Raw genomic sequence first — 12,358 nt, forward strand, 5'->3', positions numbered from 1 at the left:
GGGTGGTGGTGGTGGAAATGCCAGTTTGGGAGGAGATGACAGCTAGGAAGAATGTGAGAAGCACCATCTGCAGCTCTTGCCTGTTGATTTCCCCTTTTTAAAAAGAAAGCCCTCCACCCGGAAGACCTAGTTCGACTCCACCCATGCCACCCATGCAAATATAAAATCTTCGGCAGCTGTTGCATGTGATGATTTTTGGCTGTGCAAAAGTTACATGTGTGCAGAAGTTGAAGAGCCACATCTCAAGGACACAAAGGCAGGGGCGAGGACCCGCAGAACAGCCGCCTGTCACACGACCAGCTTGATCCGAACAGGCTCCCTTCCGTTGCTCACCACAAACAGATATTGCGGCCTCAGAGTTTTCCTCCTCCCTCTCTTTCCTTCCTTCCTTTCCCCTCCAGTTTTCTCTCTTTTTCTCACTGTTCGCCTGGGAGGATAAAGGCATCAACTGTCATAATAAATAAACCTTTGTCTGCTTCCTCTGAGCACAGTACAAACAGCCGCTAATTAGCACTCGCTAATTACCTGGCCGTGGAAGGATTAGCACTCTGGGTTTAGAGGAAGGAGGGGGGAGAGCAGAAGGCAAGCTAAGTCTCATCAGCGGCTGAAATGGAGATTCAACTTCAGGAATGCCTATTGGCTGGGTTGCTCAGTGTCTTGGGCACCTGGTTGTGGAGCCGGAGGTTGGGAGTTTGATTCCCCCACTGGGCCTCCTGGGAGAGGAGCCAGCCTGGGTGGCCTTGGGCCAGCTGCATGCAGTCCCGGAGCAGGCTCAGAGGAAAAGAAGGGGAAACCACCTCTGAGTACCTTATACTAGAAAGTCCTGGTGAGGGTTGTCATAAGATGGAATCAACTTGATGACATGCAATTATTGTTAATTCGTTACAGCAAGGATTAGGACTTTCATTACAATAGATGCCAGAGAGTGGAAGGACAACCAGAAGGAGTAGAGTTGAGGACTGCCGTAATTAAAGGGGGCGCAAAGAAGACTCGCTGCAATTTCTATAAATGTTATAATGAAGGAAGTTCTTCTTTCAGAGCTGGACTATCTCTGTAGCTTATCTTTCCATAGGACGGTTGTCACACTGTCCACTTCCCCCCCTTGGAGACTTCCTGAGAGGCATCTGGTCGGCTACTATGGGAAGTGGAACGAGGGACCTTGGTCCGATCCATCAGGGCTCTCTTGCGGCTAAAGACGAAATGATCATTTGAGCGGCGGAAAGGCAGAAGTGGGGCATAACCAGAGTCAAGGGGCAATGTTAGACCAAGGCACCCATGTTATTTTGGTAGAAGTGGAAAATCTCTCCACCACCTCACCCTAGCAGTAAAAATGACCACATTATACAGCTGACAATAAACTGCCTTTTCAAGATGTCCCAAATGGTGTTCTTGAGGCAGCTGCCTCTGCCTAAGGACAGGGCCGGCCCCGCATCTGGGCAAAGCAGAAGTACTCCGCGGAGCAGGAAAGAGATTCCCACCCCCATCTCCTTTGGTTTTCTTTTTTAAAAAAAACACACTCTCCTCTTGGGCTTAGTTAAGCAATTTCCTCTTGACTCACCAAAGCCAAGAACTCATGAGGAGCTGTAGATGTAGAGGGTAGGATATGTATGTGTGTGTGAGTGAGTGAGAGAGAGAGAGAGAGAGAGAGAGAGAGAGAGAGGACTGGCTCAGGCTTCAACACACCTTCTTTAGCTGCATAACTGCACGTAAGAACTCTTTCTAAAAGTCTGGTTTAAACAAGAAACTTTTGACTGCTCCTGTTGCTGCCAGTAGACGTAGATGCTGTGATTCCATCTCTGTTTCTCCCTCCCTCTCTGTCCCCCCCCCCCCCAATCTCCACCCTGGCTTCTTCACATCCTCTTGCATCCGGGACTGTTGCCCGGAAGAGTCTCCTTCTCCCTTGTCCTCTAATTCTCTTAGCTAATCCCCTTTAACGCTCTGAAGGAGCCGGTTTTCATTAGTGCTCAGGAAGAGAGAGAGAGAGAGAGAGAGAGGGTGAGAGCGGCTTCTTTCTTCGCTCTGGGGTGAGCAGTTTCTCTGCGCAGGAGAGAGACAGAGAGGAAGGCTCTTGAGGGCGAAATGGAAGTAGACATGTTTTGGGGCAAAAAAAAAAAGAGGACCGATGAGGATCCATGGAAGACCCTGGGACTCTCTGTAAGGTGGGAAATGGTGCCAGGAGAGAGCCAGAAAGAGGGATCCCTCTGAAGACATGGACAGGGGTAGGTCAGAACGCGGCTCAGCCACCTTGTCGCCACCATTTTCCTCATTTGCAGAAATTATGGGGGAACTAAAGTTTTGTTTTGACCATGATGTAATGAGGGATAATGTCACTCCTTTTTCAACGCAAGTGCTTTTAGAGTTACTCTCTTGTGTGTCTGTGTGTTGGCCTCGTTTTTGGCGTGTGTTTTTGGACCGAGGAGGCGGGGGGGCTGGGAAGCCCTCGGATGCTGTTTTCAAACAAAGTAACTGTTTTAGTTAACATCTGGATAACAAGGAAGGAAGAAGTTGCTGTCTTCAGTAACACTAACTGGCCACATTTCGGGACCTTGAGATTGAAATGGACGGTGACCAGGTTTGTCTGCCTCTGCTCTCTGGTCCACCCAGATTTGATTTCTTCATGGCCCAGGGTTGAAGGCGAGAGAAGAGGGTTTGGTTTGCTTTTTTTCATGGATCATTTTGATAAGCTTTGTCAAAACAGAGTGGCTGAGCAGCGTTGGGGAATTGGTCCAAGCATCTCAGATGGCTGGGCATTTATGCGTAGACCTGCAGCTGTAGCTGGTTTGGTCTCTAGGTCTGAAAAGGTCAGGTCCGTCATTCCCCCCCCCCCCCCCGGTTTTCCCTTGGAGGGTGAGACAGGTGGAGTAAGCCCAAACGCTTGTCAGGCTGTAGCATCCTCAGCAAGACTTTGCACCTGGCGCCAGAGTTGCTTCTTAGTGGGTTATCGCAAGCCCTGTCAGGCTGCAGAACGGTGGCCAGCTTCAGGCAAGTTTCACGGCCAAGTCAGGGATTTGAACCCGGTTCTTCTGGCTCCTCGTGTGAACACTCTGATCCTTATGCCCGCCGGCTGTATGGTTCCCGATTGCAAGGAGGTTCTCTTTTCATAGGCTCCGGGGCACTCTTGTTGCACTCTTAGGAAAGGGGCACCGGGGGCCACCTTGGGGGGGAGGCCATCCCGGTTTGGGTGGATTCCCACAGGGGTCCCCTTGCATTGCCCCAAGAACTTACATGAGGTTTTGTCCTTCCTCTGCAGATCTCCTCCGAGCAAGGCAAGAGGTGGCTGTGGCCGCAGCGACGCGCAACCCCGGCAGCATGGAAGCCCACCTCCCCTCGGCCAGCAATTCCTCCAGCCAGCGCAGGAAGCAGGGGCTTCCCCAGCATCGGGACTCGCACTTCCCGGAGAGGTACTTTGACTCCCCAGGATATCTGGGTGGGGGTCTCTCCCCCTAAACTATAGGACTTAGGGATTCTCCCCCCCCACTCTACCACACCTCCCTCCCTCCAGACGTGTGGCAGAAAAGAAGCAAAAGCAGCTCCCCCCCCCGTGCAGAGGTGTGTGTGTGTGGGCTGCTTGGAAAAAAATCAGAGTTTCCAGAACCTCCCCTCACATCATGGTAGGTGACAAAAAAACCAAACTTTTCTCAGCTCAGGGTCACCAGACCATTAAAATGTAGTTTAAGGGTCTTTTTGATAGTTTTAAGGGTGGGCCTGGCGTAAATCTCCTGGAAAGGATGTTTGTGTGTGTGTAAAAGAGAGAGAGAGAGCAAGGCAGTGATGTATTCCCACTGACCTGCCTCCTAACCTCCTTCTGCCCCAGAGCCTCCTGCAGACAGATCTCTGTGTCAGGAATGCGGCTGGCGGTTTTTTGCTTGGTGTTTTTTTTTTTTTTTTTTTTGGCTCAGCCCGTCGGCTGGGAAACCTCTTGCAGACTCTGTGTGGCGTCCTGGAGAGCGGCCAGGCGGCTGGACCGGAACGTGGCTTTGGTGGAGCACGGCTGGGAAGGAGAAAAGAGTGGGAAGCCGTGGGGTGGGGGTGGCAGTGGCAGCGGAGGGATGGATGAAGGCGGGCGGGCGGGGGGGAAGCCTACACACAGGGGTGGACGGATGTGCTGACGGATGCGTTGTGGGTCGTCGGGTGCCCCCCCCCACGGAAGAGGTGGGCTGTTCCAGATGGCTGACTTTGCTGGCAGCTCCTGAGCAGGCGTTTTGAGCAGAGGTGGTTCTCACCCTGTCGTAACACCCAGGAAAAGTGCTGCGTTGCTGCTTCCCCCCATCCTGGAGCGGGAGCTTGGTAGACCAACACCCACCCCAGAAAGATACGTGAAGTCCAGAGCGAGGCTGACCCCTCACTTCCCAGCCCGGAAGCACCAAGACTCCAGGCCAGGAGAAAGGGTGACATGGCCGGGGGGGGGGTGATATCAAGGCACAGGGGCAACGGGGCGAGGGAGGGATGGTGGTGCCTTCCGCAGGGTTCACCCAGGGGGTAAGGAATGGCAGATGCCACCTCCGGGGCACCCTTAAAACAGGCCCTGTCCAAACAGGAGGGGGTCCCTCTCTGGCTATGCTGTGAAAAGATGGGCCTGCTCTTCCCTTGAACAGTGGAGGGGCCGCCCCGGGCACCCACGGGGGATCCCCAGGGTCCAGGTAGCTTCCGGGCCCTTCCATCTTCGGTCTCCCCTGGTGGTCCACACAGCCTGCAGGCAGGATCCTGGAGCAAGAAATAAATGAACAAACAAAAATCCATCCTTGGGCCTCCCCAAAGGGGCCAGGTTCTGATTTGCAGCCTGTCTTTCTTCCACCCACCCACCCTACGCAGCAGCTGCCTGTGTCTACGTCTGCGCCCACGCAGCAGGTCCCCTGTCGCCGCTTCATGAGCTTTCGGGCCAGGTTCTGGATCCATTTGAGGATTGCTTCCTCTTGAGGAGGAGCTCTGTGTGAGTTGCTCGACTTCTGTGCTGGCCAGATGAGAGTCTGGGAAAAGGACAAGCTGGAGAGGCACGGAAGAGGAGAGACCCCTTTGAGGGTTAACCTCTCTCTCTCTCTCTCTCTCTCTCTCTCTCTCTCTCTCTGCTACCCCTTGGCCTTTAGCCTTCTGCTTTTTAACTGGCTGTTACGGCCCTCTTGCTGCCTTTTCGGGGTCAAGGCAAGCTGCCTGGTGTGTGGCTGGACCTCTGAGAGGTGCATTGGAAGCTTGAAAGACAGGGAGGCGGTGCGTGGCAGGGCTTGGGGGGGGGGTGGCCCAAAGGGACCGGGCGATGGAAGAGGGGAGACCGCAGCACGGCAGAGGAACAGGAGGAGAAGAAAAGCAAGATGCTTTGGATTAAACAGGCCAAACTGCAGGTGGATTAATGGCCGTGGCGGCCTCTCCCGAGAACAAGGCAGTAATACATGTGTGTGTGTGGAGGGGGAAGAGGGGCCATGGAAGCAGCTTGGCGTGGTGCTAAAATTCCATTTCAGTTTCCTGTTTGGGGATCCCCGAAGGGATTCAGTCAGTTCACAGAGGCTGCAGCTGTGGCGGGCAGCAGCGGGTGGGCGAGGGCAAGAATAATTAGCCACTGTAGAATTTAGCCCTTAGCTGGAGGCAGAGAGAGAGAGAGAGAGGAGGCAAGGGGGGGGGGAGGAGAGGCCCCGCAGGCAAGCCGGGCTGATTTGCAAAAGGCAGCCCTGTGTGTAAGGAAGAAGGGAGTGGCTGAAGCCTCCTCCTTCCCGCTGGCTGGCGTTTGTGGGCACAAAATGGCCAAGGACAGCTACCCACCAAGAGCTGGGAACTGGGTATTTTTGAAGGGCCGAGTGGCTTTCCTCGGCGTGCTGGGGTCGGGTCAACCCAGCAGGACTGGAGTATTAACCCTGGGATCCCCGAGCCAGTTTGGGGAGCTGCTTGACAAGGTTTGGGGAATGCCTGGGGAAATGGGACAGGCAGGGGGCCAGATCTTGGCCTGGTAGAAGGCCCGCCTCCTTTGCATGGTGGAGGGTTTATTCCTGCTGCCGTAGAACTGGCCAAAATGATTTTAGGTAGCAAGTCTTCACCACTGTGGAAGGCAGGAGAAAGGGGTTAAAAATGCAATGCACGGCTTTAACAGTATAATGTGTAACCCTGTAATGACTTAAAGTATTGATTATTTGAAGGCCATTAGCGCTTATTGTTAAGGAAAAGTCAATACTTTTAAAGCCTTGTGAACCATTTGTCTCCTCTTAAAGGACATACCAAATTTAACAACTCGCTGTTAAAATCCCCTTTTGCACACAAGCCCCATAGGTGGATGCGTTGTGTACCTCTGGGGAGTCCACGGACAGACCAATCCCCCCCCCAGTGCTTTCGCCACCTGCCCCTTTGTTTCCGTGGTGGGGGGCCATCATGCCCACTACCAACTTATGGCGGGCGACCCTATGAATGAGCAATCCCCAAAATGTTCTATCCTCAATAACCTTGCCAACTTAAGCCTGTGGGTTTCCTCAGCACCGACGTGTTAATTGTCCTTGGCTGCGCTCACCCAGTTCTCTCACCCAGTTCTCTCTGGGCTGACAAACCCAGAGGCGTTTAGGGGGTTAGGGGGCAGGACCGGAAGGGAGCCGAAGAAAAAGGGGTCAGGAAGCAGATTTTGGTTAAATGTTATGGGAAGATTGTTAAGTTTTGTTTAATAACAATCTTGACAGATACTGGCCTCTCCTTTTCAGGAGGCGTAGACAAGAGGCTTCTCTGTCCAGGAGCCTGGGGTTCCATTCCCCGTGGCCCCATCATGCCTTTAATATGGGGTTGAGGACCTCCAAGGTCCGTTCCGCGTCTGTGATTCCAAGCCTCACAATTCCCTTCCTTTTGCCATCATAAAAACAAGTCACAACCATAGCAGGACTTTGCTCCCGTGCTCTAAAGCCAGCACTGGGTCAGTGGTCTGAATCTTTGCCTGGTTTAAATTCTGCACCAAGAACGCAAGCTGTGTTCCAAGTCCCTACATAAATTATGCAGATGGGGAAAATCTGCCTTTCCGCTTTTATCTAGCCTGACATGCTGGCAACCTGGCATGGTCCCCCTCCCAATAGTTTTTGGCAAGGATGATGAACATTAAAAGAGCACAACAGCAGGCCTGCTTGGAACCTATCCCCCCCCCCCCCCCGCAAACGTGACTTGACCGAGCCCTTCAGCAAGGGTTGGTCTGTAGGCTTCCAGGGGTCTTTTCTCCACCTTAAGGGCTAGGAACTTGCTCATCTTTTTCCTTCTTTAGTAAAGACAAAGCTGGTGTTTTCATCAAGCTGAATGTTATGCTAGCAGTTCTACCCTGTTTTGCTGCAGTCCTTGCTCTAAGCTTAGAGGTGTGTGCTGTTTAACATCCTTCTTGCAGTCTTTTCGGCATCTTTTTGCCCTCACCCACCTTGGTTTCTTTCCCCACTAATATTTCCAAAAACTTTAGCAGCTAGAAAGAGAGAGAGAGAGAGAGAGAGAGAGAGAGAGCAATATAGCCTTCCCTCCTCAACCAGACCATAACCTTCCAGAGCCTCTGTGGCAACTGTTCTCTCCCCTTCTCTGTCTTCTCTTCACTTGCACAACCACCAGGCCCTGGAGGAGCCACAGCAAATCAGTGTCCCCTCAAAAGGAGAGAAAACAGACTCTGTTGTACATGGGCGTCTGGAGCCAAAAAGTCCATATATGTGTGTGTGTGTGTGGGGGGGGGGGAGCAGCTGAGGCTCAACCATACCAGGAAGATGCTGGAGAAGAGTGTTCCTAGCTAGGTGCCTATTTCATTCCAGCCCAGTCCCCGCCCCCAGTCAATGAATGGCAGGCAAGCCAGCCTTGGCTCGACCTGTTGTTTGGGTGGGCTTGTGGAGGCATACACAACCCTTCTCCCCATCCCCACCTTCTCCAGATTTAAATATTCCACTTCCAGGGAATATAGGCTTTCTCATTGTAGAAGAGACGCATTAACCTCTTTGTTGGAAAGAATTCCGGGTCGCGTCCTAGAGCGGGTCCCGTTGGTCAGCCCCGTGTGCCGGCCGTAGTCTTCATGGTGTACAACAAACCGGGAAGGTTCTTAGGAAACGACTTCCTCTATGAGAAGGCGGTCTTCTGAACTGTCAGGCGAAATGATCATTGAGCTGGTCAAGAATTCACCCTGGTCCACCTTTCCAAGAAAACGTTGGGGTTTCTGGAGCGCCACTTGAAAGCCATTGGGGTCGCTCCCTTCCCAACCTCCAGATGTGTTAGGAACTGAGGAAACGATTCTTCCGACCGCTGGTCTCCCCAGCCTGGGATTAGCAGTTCTCTAAGGCAGCCGCTCCCAACCTTGGGTTCCCAGATGTTCTTGGACTCGAACTCCCAGAAGCCTCCACCATCTGCTGTGCTGGCTGGGGTTTCTGGGAGTGGCCGTCCAAGAAAGCCTGGGTGACCCAAGGTGGGGAACCCCTCGTTGAAGGCTTCAGAATCCTTTCCTGGTCCTTGTCTGGTCCTCTGTGGGTCTCCCCTCCAAGTACTGACCGAGCCTGGCCCGGCTGAGCTTCCACACCCAGACACGACGGGTGCATCAAAGGCCGTCGGGAGCGCCCAAAGGTTCCCAGCTGGAAGCTCTCCCACATCGGTGGTGCTGAAATTCAGCTCCCAGAGAGGACTCCAGCCCCCAAAGCTGTGCCAGTGGGAGGAGGCCTTGCAGGGGCTGCAGTCCATCCGGGTCTGGCAAGAGACCCGAACACCTGTGGAGAGGACGCTTTGACCCTCCCCACAGAGATGCTAGGAAGACCTCGTGAGCCGAGCGAGGTTGGGCGGAGGGATAAGGCCTTGAGGGGAGGGGCTGGAGGCGGAGGCGGGAGGCCAGTCCCTTGGGATCTTGAAGTTCAAATTCCCCCACTGGGCCTCCTGGACAAGAGCTGGACTGGATGATCCGTGGAGTCCCTTCCAGCCCTGCTGTCCTAGAATAATGGTTCAGGTGACAAAAAAAAAAGAGAAGGGAAAGTGGTTCCCGAGGAGGCAGGAATGGAAGAAGGCAATTGGGGGGGGGGGGACGCACCAGGTCTGCTGGGAGACGCCTCTTTCTCTTCCTCTCTCGGAATGCCTGCTTCCTCCCACTCAGAGTCTGACAGGCACAAAGTCCACGGGGACAGGTCGGAGAAAGGGCAGGCGGCCCCCTCGGCCACAGAATGGTTAAACGCCACTTGATTTCCTAAATTGCTTCTTATAAAACGAAGCAGGTGCGTCTGCCAGGCGCGTCTCCCCATGATTACAGCTAATTGGGATGTGCGCCCCCCCTCCTGCGCTTCCCGGCCCCCATCGCCGGCCTCTAATGGTCCGTCCCTCATCCCGCTCGGCCAGCCGGCTGGCTGTGTCCGGAGTGGCAGCCCGGCGGCTTGGCAGCCCCGCCGACCGACCGAGGCCTCAGCTAATTGTGAGGCCTGGGGGACGAGGGCAGGTGATTACACACTTCATGGTGTAATTACATAAGCATCGCTTGGCTGCTGCCCCGGCGCTGAGCCCCGAAGGTCATGCGCTGCGTTACCTGAGATTAATTGGCGCTGCCACTGAAGTGCGAGGCGCTGGCGGAGCGGTTATACGATTAGCATTAACATTTCAACAGCGACGGATCGATCCGTGGCTTTCCTCCAGACACTGGGAGCTGTGCAATTAGTTTAGACGAGAGCACAGCGGGAGGAAGGAAGGAAGGAGCCGGGTGGGGGGGGGAGGAGAGAGAGGCAAGGCTGAAAGCTGGCAGCCGTGGTTGGGGGGGGCGTGCGGATGGCACGGTGACGAGAGACAAAGTGGGGCACAGAGATGGACAGATGGGAAGGGGGGGCAAGGGAGGGGGGAGAAGAAGGGGGAGTGAAGCCGTCCGTCCGTCCATTCGTTGTGGGGCAGATGGGAAAAGAAGAAGGGGCTGAAGGGCTGGGTCTTGGGGGACAAGTTTCATCCATTAAATTACAGCATTTATTCATCATCATCTTAAAACTGCAGAGTAGGAAGGGACCCTCTGGATCACCGAGTCCAATGCCTGTCAAGGAGGCCCAGTGGGGAATTCGAACTCCCAACCTTGGGCTCCACAGCCAGAGACCTCAACCCCTGAGCTATGTTCCTCCTTCCTTCGGTCTCTCTTGTATCATCTCTAAAGCCTTTTTAGAAAGAATACATCAGCCCTCTGCTTTGTATATCATTCTGTTTCTCTCTGCACGCTGGCTAGAGGTTGCCTATACAGTGTATGTGTGTGATTAAAAAATATATATATGTCTTTTTAATGAACCCGTGAAGGTTTGGTTTTAGGTTTAGATCTACCCAATATTTGAGAATATAAAGCGGGTTGAGAATATAAAGCGGTTGGCTTAGCAGAAGTTAATCATATAAAAAATTCTTTCCCACCCCCCATGGAGGCGCCGAGATTCATGTGGAAGCAAAATAAACACATTTGGAAAATAGACACATTTGTTCCAGGCACTGCACTGACGTCACAAAACTTTTGAAAATGGGCTGAGTAACAGCTAGCCTGGGTGTCCTTGGGCCAGCTGCCCCATCCCAGGGATCCCTTGCAGAAGAAGGGAAGGGGAATCCCCTTCTGAGTCTTCCTTTACTTGGAAAACCTCGGGAAGGGTTGTCGCCAGTCAGAATCAATTTGACGGCAGGTGATTGTTATAATAATAACAGGTCATGTTCCAAACGGGGTGGCGTGGAAGCGAACGCCAGGACCTTCCCTGGGCTGGGTGGGAAACCCCTTTTTGGAGGGATAGGCTCTGAAGTGGATGTTGGGAGGGAGAAGAGATGAGCCTGGAAAGAACGCAAGAGAAGAGCCGGCTTCCCGGAAGAGACCACGGTTCCCTGCATTTTCCCTTGGCTCATTACGTTGAACCGATGCAGGCTTTCTCTGCAGCCCTTAATAGCTTGTAGACATTTCCGGACACCAGATAAGATGAGGACCGAGTAGGCAAGGAGGCTGCTGAGCCCAGATCTGGGGAAGGCAGCTTTCCCAGAGAGCTCCCAGTGTGACTCTCTGGGTGGTTAATTATCCAAGCGTCGAAAAACTAGAGAGGGGAGATAGTCTGAGGCATTACCTGGGTGTCCAGAGATCTCATGGAGCCTGTCAAGTCTCGCTCCTGAGTAGACGCAGATGGGACTGTGTTCTAAACCTCCCCCAAGTTGACTTTGTAAGGTGGCCTCTCAGGCCAAAGAGGGAAGCCTTTTGCTCTGGACCTTTGTCTGCGAGGCGGACCCAGTGGCTGCTTAGAAGGCACCCTGCAGGAACTAAGGACAGGAGCACAGCATTTTTGGTGGGTCCTGGAAATGTTTTGAATGATTCCCACCCCCGGTATTGTGAGTTCTTGTAGCAAAAAGTGGCTAAAGAAAGACAAATAAAACTACAATCTGTTGGAGAGAACTCTCTATTATCCTTGTGTTTGGCTCAATCAGAGTTGTTGATCTCAGGTGCTGCCCGGTCAGCTCCGAGTTAGGGTGATCCTGTGAATGAATGACCTCCAACAGGTCACCACTCTGAGACCAGGCCCTCCTCAAGACAACAAACCGGTGTGCGTTACTGAAGTCGTCTTGCACAAGAGCTGATAAATTAAACTGCCCACAGTGGGTTGAGGTCTCTGGCTGCAAAGCCAGAGAGTTGGGAGTCCGATTCCCCTGCAGGGACTCCTGGGAGAAGAGCCAGCCTGGGTGGCCTTGGGCAAGCTGCCCCATCCCACAGTGCCCCTAGAGGAAGGAAAGGGTAGCACGCTTCTGACTCTTCTCTACCTGGAAAACTCTGGAAAGGGTCACCGTGAGTCACAATTGACTTGATGGCACATGTTGATGATGATGATGATGAGTTTTTGTGTCCTCTTGTTTCCCATACCTGTGTCTCCAGCTATGCTTACCAGCGCTTGGAAAAGTTCCTTTTTTGGGGGGGGGACCGGTTTCTAGAAAACCCCACCACCCAACATTACCTTTCTTAGTTTCTGAGTGTGGGATTCTGGGAGTTGTAGTTGAAGATAGTTCCCAGGCTCTTGTCCTTAGCAGACCTTTTAACCATTGCCCTGTTGCCTCACAGTTTGCAGAGCATGACTGGTATCTGCCCCATCAGGAAGGCCTCCAGAGCAACACCCACAGTTACCTGAGATCTTTGCCTAGAAACAGGGATTAGTTTTAATTCTCCTGCCGCTCGCTCGCTGTAGGGGACTGAGGTTCCTGCCTTTCTGAATGTTTGCCCTCCTCTTTCTTTGCCCTGCTTCCCGCTCTGTCTCAGGGAGATGTCCCACCCGCCGCCTCTCCTCTCGCCCCAGAACGCTCCTCACATTGCCCTGGGCCCGCATCTAAGACCTCCCTTCATTGGGGTGCCTTCCGCCTTGTGCCAGACGCCAGGTAAGCGTGCCCTTCTATGGGGAGGACAGCCCCTGATAGGGCTAAATGTGGGGTG

General features: G+C 53.4%; 1 protein-coding gene across 17 annotated transcripts in view; it reads left to right on the forward strand.

The window, feature by feature from the left end:
* SAMD11 (sterile alpha motif domain containing 11) overlaps positions 1-12,358 on the forward strand; it is a 116,705-nt gene that overhangs the window by 89,197 nt on the left and 15,150 nt on the right. For all 17 annotated transcript variants that reach the window (XM_020782262.3, XM_020782259.3, XM_020782255.3 and 14 more), the window contains 2 exons: positions 3,251-3,401; positions 12,188-12,303. In XM_020782262.3, coding sequence (XP_020637921.1) covers positions 3,251-3,401; positions 12,188-12,303 — 267 coding nt within the window. The remainder of the gene's footprint in view (positions 1-3,250; positions 3,402-12,187; positions 12,304-12,358) is intronic.

The sequence above is a fragment of the Pogona vitticeps genome, chromosome 7, assembly GCF_051106095.1.
Source record: "Pogona vitticeps strain Pit_001003342236 chromosome 7, PviZW2.1, whole genome shotgun sequence".
Classification (NCBI taxonomy): domain Eukaryota; kingdom Metazoa; phylum Chordata; class Lepidosauria; order Squamata; family Agamidae; genus Pogona; species Pogona vitticeps.